Source organism: Sprattus sprattus (assembly GCF_963457725.1).
Source record: "Sprattus sprattus genome assembly, chromosome: 16".
NCBI lineage: Eukaryota > Metazoa > Chordata > Actinopteri > Clupeiformes > Clupeidae > Sprattus > Sprattus sprattus.
Genome location: NC_137914.1, coordinates 23,779,198 through 23,786,672, shown reverse-complemented (window position 1 = coordinate 23,786,672; position 7,475 = coordinate 23,779,198). Strand labels below are relative to the sequence as shown.

The 7,475-nt window shown below is 41.6% G+C and overlaps 1 protein-coding gene across 1 annotated transcript; it reads left to right on the top strand.

Annotated features, from left to right (window-relative positions):
- Positions 1 to 1,509: 1,509 nt before the first annotated feature.
- Positions 1,510 to 6,416, top strand: LOC308377607 (src-like-adapter 2; the record flags this gene model as incomplete). Its single annotated transcript, XM_080854329.1, has 7 exons — positions 1,510 to 1,591; positions 3,733 to 3,826; positions 4,041 to 4,127; positions 4,958 to 5,061; positions 5,305 to 5,466; positions 5,949 to 6,081; positions 6,284 to 6,416. 7 exons carry the CDS (start codon positions 1,510 to 1,512, stop codon positions 6,414 to 6,416), a joined length of 795 nt encoding a protein of 264 aa, XP_080710455.1.
- Positions 6,417 to 7,475: the final 1,059 nt, after the last annotated feature.

The window sequence follows — 7,475 nt, the reverse complement described above, 5'->3', positions numbered from 1 at the left end:
CTGCCTTTTTCAACTTGAAAGATTTCAGTCAGTTTAGTTTTTCTTCTTCTACGCACACACAATACCAAAGCGTCATTGTTTTAGCCATTTGTCTGTGCTTTTGATTCCCAGGGAGATTTTGCAGCTGAGGTTCATACACTCAGCAAAGTAAACAGCTTTAAAGCTGTCTTACCTAGTTTGGTACCTGTAAAAAGGCTCAAATAATTGTTGTGATAATTTTATGAAACTATTCAGGCCCAGATGTAAGAAATCCGTTAGTAGGCTTCTGTTCCACAAGCACCATGCAGTGCATGGCCTATTATGTGCCTCTGCGGTAGGCTATGTAAGGGTCCTGTGGTTCGGTGTGAACACTTGAGCACCCATGCAGAGACCCAAACAGGAAAAAGAAAATTATGCTAAGATGTCAATGACCCATTTTATGAATGCATAACTTATTATATATTATATATAAGACGTGTTTCACAGCAAGTGTAAGATTATGTGATACTACGTATTTTACTTTGTTTATTCAAAACAAAACCATACATTGAAACGGTTGGTATGGTTGACTCAAGGTACTAATAGCAATACTTTTTGTGGTTGGAAACAGGTGGTTTTCTGCATCCTTCCTTTGTTCGTGAAGCGTGAAGACCAGAAATGCTTAAAATAGACAAGCCAATGCAAATTAACATATGCCTCTAGGTCATTTGACCATGATTGGTACAGATATTTATGGTTATGTAGGTTTTTTCCATACAAATATAGTTGGGTGACCTGTGAGATCACAAGACACATGCTTGGGGCTAGTAAAGCAATCGCCGTTATTGTACTTTGTGTTGCACTTCTTAATGGTAGGGGATGGAGGGATGGAGGATGTGCTACTCAATTTGTATCTATTCCTTCAGTAAGACTAATACCCACTGCCTGTGTGCACGTCAGCATCATCATGTTATCCAGAATATAACACAATGTTACGATGATATGATTAAAAAAATAAAAAGGAATTAAATTCACAAGAGGGCTTCTCGGTTACCACTTTAGCAAATAAAAATGTGTGTCTCCATGACAACATCAGCCTGATGAGTAAGTGTGATTAGCATGTCTACTCTGTTAGATTGCAACAACAGAGGCCATAGTTATGTCAGCTAACACAGCAATTCCTCCTTAACTGAAAACAAATAAAGTAATGGAATGACTATAATAAAGAGCTACAGAACCACTCATCTGTTCACTTGAGACAGAAATCACTTTGCTGTAGTTTGTGCTCTTATGTAATCATTATCATTCAGTCTTTTTCAATCTTTTCACAATGACATCTCAACCGTTAGGGCATTTTGTCTATCATGAAGTAGCACAAATAGCTGTCTGTATTAGTGCCCATGGCTCAGTTCATTTCTCACATACCCATACATTGACTCTTTATTTATGAATTATTACAAAATAAATGTTCTACAGGCAAACTGACGTATAATTCCCATCCTCAGCCCAAACATCTATCCAGTGAGACAAACATAAGAGCTCCAGACTGCAATGGGTGGTGGCCCCAGCAAAGATCGCCGTGACTCCAGCACACCCGTCACTCTTCTGGACCAGGACGAGCCTCCCACACTGGGTGAGTTCTGCTGGCCCAGTCTGGGCTCGGAAGTCTGGGACGGCAGCCAGCCTCAGAGAACCTTCCACAGATGTTGGGTATTTAGTCCGTTCCCCTTATGGCCATCAAATATCGAGACGTCAACAGTATCTCAGTCTAGTGTCACAGAGCAGCAATATACAGCCGCGGAAAAAATTAAGAGACCACTTCAAAATTATCAGTTTCTCTGGTTTTACTATTTATTGGTATGTGTTAAAGTAAAATGTACATTTTTGTTTTATTCTATAACCTACTGGCAACATTCCTACCAAATTTCAAATAAAAATATTGTCATTTAGATCATTTATTTGCAGAAAAATGACAATTGGTCAAAATAGCAAAAATGATGCAGTGTCTTCAGATCTCGAATAATGCAAAGAAAACAAGCTCATATTCATTTTTAAACTACACAATACTAATGCTTACACTTAGGAAGAGTTCAGAAATCAATATTTGGTGGAATAACCTTGATTTAAAATCACAACTTTCATGTGTCTTGGCATGCTCTCCACCAGTCTTTCACATTGCCGTTGGGTGACTTTATGCTACTCCTGGCGCAAGAATTCAAGCAGCTCGGCTTCTTTTCATGGCTTGTGACCATCCATCTTCCTCTTTATCACATTTCAGAGGTTATTTATGGGATTCAGGTCTCGAAATTGGGCTGGCCATGACAGGGTCCTGATCTGGTGGTACTCCATCCACACCTTTACTGGCCTGGCTGTGTGGCATGGGGCATTGCCCTGCTGGAAAAAACACTTCTCAGAGTTGGGGAACATTGTCAGAGCAAAAGGAAGCAAGTTTTTCTTCCGGGACAACGTTGTACTTTGCCTGGCTGAGGTTTGTAAAAGACCATAAGGATTGAAAAAGCGGACTGGAGGTTCTTCTTAGTTCGTCTTCTCTGATGAGTCCGATTTCACAGTAGGTGCAAGACTCTCTGGCTTGTAGGCCTCTCCAGGTCTCCGTCTAACCATCAGACGACCATGTGTTGGGCAAAGCTGAAAATTGGACTCATCAGAGAAGACGAACTAGAAGACCCTCCAGTCCGCTTTTTTCAATCCTTATGGTCTTTTACAAACCTCAGCCAGGCAAAGTACAACGTTGTCCCAGAAGAAAAACTTGCTTCCTTTTGCTCTGACAATGTTCCCCAACTCTGAGAAGTGTTTTTTCCAGCAGGGCAATGCCCCATGCCACACAGCCAGGCCAGTAAAGGTGTGGATGGAGTATCACCAGATCAGGGCCCTGTCATGGCCAGCCCAATTTCGAGACCTGAATCCCATAAAAAACCTCTGAAATGTGATCAAGAGGAAGATGGATGGTCACAAGCCATGAAAAGAAGCCGAGCTGCTTGAATTCTTGCGCCAGGATTAGCATAAAGTCACCCAACGGCAATGTGAAAGACTGGTGGAGAGCATGCCAAGACACATGAAAGTTGTGATTTTAAATCAAGGTTATTCCACCAAATATTGATTTCTGAACTCTTCCTAAGTGTAAGCATTAGTATTGTGTAGTTTAAAAATGAATATGAGCTTGTTTTCTTTGCATTATTCGAGATCTGAAGACACTGCATCTTTTTTGCTATTTTGACCAATTGTCATTTTTCTGCAAATAAATGATCTAAATGACAATATTTTTATTTGAAATTTGGTAGGAATGTTGCCAGTAGGTTATAGAATAAAACAAAAATGTACATTTTACTTTAACACATACCAATAAATAGTAAAACCAGAGAAACTGATCATTTTGAAGTGGTCTCTTAATTTTTTCCGCGGCTGTATATATACATATATAAAATGTTTCAAAGATCTACATTCATATCACATCTTGTTTCACAGTAGGGAAAGAGAAAAAGAGATTCTCAGTTAACAAAGAGAGAGTGTAAAGAGCGGTGTATATTTTAGCTGCAGGATGAGGCCAGTGGATGGTGAGACACAGGCTCTCTTTCTAACAACATCTTAATCAGAACTAGTCTACTCCAATTTAAAAACCCTTCCCTATCCTCTCTTGAGTTGTTTTCTCTATCACGTTCCAATGTGTTTGTGTTATATTGGCTCTGTGCTTCTTCTTGTGAGGACATCTTGTTGAGGATGTTAACTCTTACCGTCTTTCCCCTTCTGTGTCCACAGACAGGTACGTGTATGTGGCGCTGTATGACTATCCGTCCGGAGGCCCGGCTGAGTGCAGCATTCGAGTGGGAGAGAGACTCAACGTGCTCTCAGAGTAAGACACCACACTCACTGCCATTGAAATTAACATTCTGCTGAAATTAACATTTGCTGCGAGCTGATAGCAACTAAGTTAATTTAATATAATATATCCATCTATTCTGACTGTATTCTTTACTCTGCCCTGTTCTCTTTCTCTCTCCTCTGTCCTCTTTCTCTCCCTCCCTCTCTCTCTCTCCCTCCCTCCCTCTCTTTCCTTCCGTCTGCAGTGAGGGTGAGTGGTGGAAGGTGAAGTCATCTGTCACAGGGAAGGAAAGTTACATTCCCAGCACTTACACAGCCAAGGCTTACAACAGGTGAGACATTATGACTCTCCCATTTGGTTCTGCACTGACCATATCAGTGCTTACATTTCTAGACATATTTATAAAGTGGTTATACCCGGTATAACAAGTTAATTTCTTTTGTTGGATGAAGAATATTTTTTTCCCCGTTCTCTTTCACAAACTCTACAGTTATATTTGGTATATAAAAGAGCAGATGGTCGATGTGGTTATAAGAGATTGTCTGGGTGGCAGAACTGAAACCTTCCAATCAATTTTCTGTGTTTCATCACTTCCTGATAATCTCTTTGAAATCTGTATACCTTGCTCTCTGACTCGTTGTCTCCATTTTACAGCTCACTCAGCCCAATTCTATCATTTTCCACATCCCCCTCTTGTTAATATGCCACTCTTCCTGTTTGCTGCGCTGTGTTCTATCATCGTTTCCTGGCACTCTTTGGTCACCATGACAGTACTCTCTTTCTTACTCCAACTTTATATTTTTCTTATCTATCTTTCTGTCAATATCTGTCCTTCAAGTTTCACCTCTCTTTGCTTTTTTCTCTCTGTCACTCTTTCTCTATCTCTCTCTTCTTCTTGTATCTACACTTCTTATCTGCCTTTAAAGGCTGCCTTAAAATGAGAGTCTTGTAAGTAAGGCAGTGTACTTTTAACTAACTCTATAGGGTGAACAGAGAGAATCTGGTACAGTTGTAAGTAAAAGCTAATTATAGCAAACTGTAAGACCTAAAAAACCAGGCCTGAACAGTGTAATAAATGTGTGAACACAATAAGAGCCACTGTAAGCTGTAACAATCAGAGTGTAATGTTAATTCCATTCTTGGCATGTTTCTTTTGTGCAGATGGCAGTTTACAGGCTTAAGTAGGGAGAAAGCAGAGGAACTTCTCCAGCTCCCATACAACCAGGCAGGCTCCTTCCTCATCAGGGAGAGTCAGTCTGAGCCTGGTGAGTTTACACACACATACAGGAACACAAACACACATACACACATACACACATATTTCAACAAACGTTACTTCTAATACGTGAACAGATGCACACACATTCAAACAAACTTACCGAATGCTTTGCAGGAAAATGCAATTCTGTGAGTTTGACTTTTGTGGAAGAATACTATCGTTTCCACGTGGCAATAGCACATTCTCAGCTGTCTCCCCTCTCTCCTGTGTCATGTCCTGTCCCATGCAGGTGCCCACGCCTTGTCCGTGCGCAGAAGCAGCAGCAGCAGCAGCAGCTCAGGCTACAGGCCTGTGAAACACTACCGCATCCACTGCCTGGAGAACGGCTGGCACTACATCTCCCCCCGTCTCACCTTCCCTAGCCTCAGCGCCCTGGTCGAGCACTACTCAGGTGGGCTCAAACTCACTGCGCTTGTCCTTTACGTGGCTTACCAGTGGGAGCGATGGTTAGATGTGCAAGATAGATGTACAATGTTAATAAAATGGTGTTGGTATAATCATTGATTTAAATCAAGGGATAGGCCACAAGGTGACACTACAGTTGTTCAGAGCTTAGTTAACATGACTGGCCTTTTTTTCCTGTCAATCTTTTGATAATCGACATAAGTTCATTGTTTTGGGAATTATATGACTCAAGCGTGTTTGTCTACAGTGAAGGAAGGGCATACGTTATCAGTTCTTTAGGTAACTTTGAAGATATAGGTGTTTAAGTGTGTTGATGTCCCGTAGTGGGGGAAAAAATAGTTTTCAGTTTGTGGGTTTGGAAAGTGAAAGTGCGAACTCTACTGCAGAGCTGAGCTAGCTCCACTTTGTAACAGACTATGTGCAAAAAAGGGCTATAGTGTGTTAATGATGTGTGCTCCCACTCCACAGAGGCGAGTGATGGTCTATGCTCCTTGTTGAGAGAGCCCTGCTTCATCCAGGGCTCCAACAATGTTCCCGTGATAACAGGCCCCCCGCCACAAGCTGTCAGGAGGCCAACCCTGAACTGGAAAGATGTGAACAGGTGACTTACCTCCATATACCTTTACCTATGGCTATATGAAGTTGCTCTCATGATTTGATCTTTCTGTGTATTCATCCATCAGTACTATACACATATTAAAAGAATAACTGTGGTTCCTTCACTTGGAAATGGAGTGCATCGTGGGTTCTTCCAAAGATTTATCTGGACCTAACGCGCTGACATACCTCTTGTTTGTCTTCAGCTCCATGATCTTCGGCACAGGCAAAGCAGAGCTGGAGGAGTCACCTGTCAGTGAGGGCTTGAGGGAAGCGATCAGCTCCTACCTGTACATGACTGAGGAACTGGGGGAATGTGATCAGAACTGGGACACCTGACTTTGGGAGAATACGTCATAGAGTGACCAAGATGGCCGAAACAGAGAGGACTGGAGAGCTAAGAGTGGTATCTCTCTGCATTCCACGAAAGAACTCTTAATGCATGAGCTATTAAATGACCAAGGAGAACAGCAGCAAGGATACCCACAGCACAGACATCTTGCCGAAGGGATTTTTTGCATGGTCCTTTGAATGCTGAGGTTAAAAAAACTACTTTGAGATGTTTGTTCTCTGTATCAGTAGCCATCAGTAGCCATGAGTCCTATTCTGTTAGAACAGTTATAGGCAGACAGTCCTCATAAACAGATGAGTACTTATCTTATCCAGGCCATTCAGTAAGGTCCAGTTGCTCTGTTTTACAGGCTCAGTAGTCTGGTGCTGTCTGATGTACAGCTGGCAAAAGCGAGCTGATTTTATGTCCAAATTACATAACAACATTATGGGAACACAGTGTATTGGATCTTTTGCTAATGGGTCTAGCCTGATAGCCTGGTGGTGCCAGCCTGTATATCTCATCAGCTCAGTTTAACTGTTATTGCAAGGGGAGAAATGATTGTGTGGGGATATGAGGCTACTGGTCTCTCAGTCTCTCTCTCTGTAAGTAGTGGGTGTCTAGAGTGAAAAATGAGAGCGTTGTGCAGTATAGACAAGAAGTTACTAAGCAAGAGCATCAAACTCTTAGTTTGTCTCTGGTGAGTCAGACTGTATTTATGTCTGGCAATGATGACACACATGAAATAGTGCTGAGCACATTTGTAGTGTAGCAAGTACTTCAGCTAGTTGTGCGAACAGACATGTGTAGAATTCGATCTTGTTTGAGATCATTTATATCAACCTACTGCCTAGTTGTGTTATAGGCCCAATGTTATGACCTAGAAACCATGAAACTATCTAGGGGCATTTTGTCTTTACACCTTCATTGTGTATATATTGTTCATGTTCATGTTTTCTGTGAAAAAGAAACCACAGTGTATCAGGAAATGATGTGAGTGTGTGTGTGTGTGTGTGTGTGTGTGTGTGTGTGTGTGTGTGTGTGTGTGTGTGTGTGTGTGTGTGTGT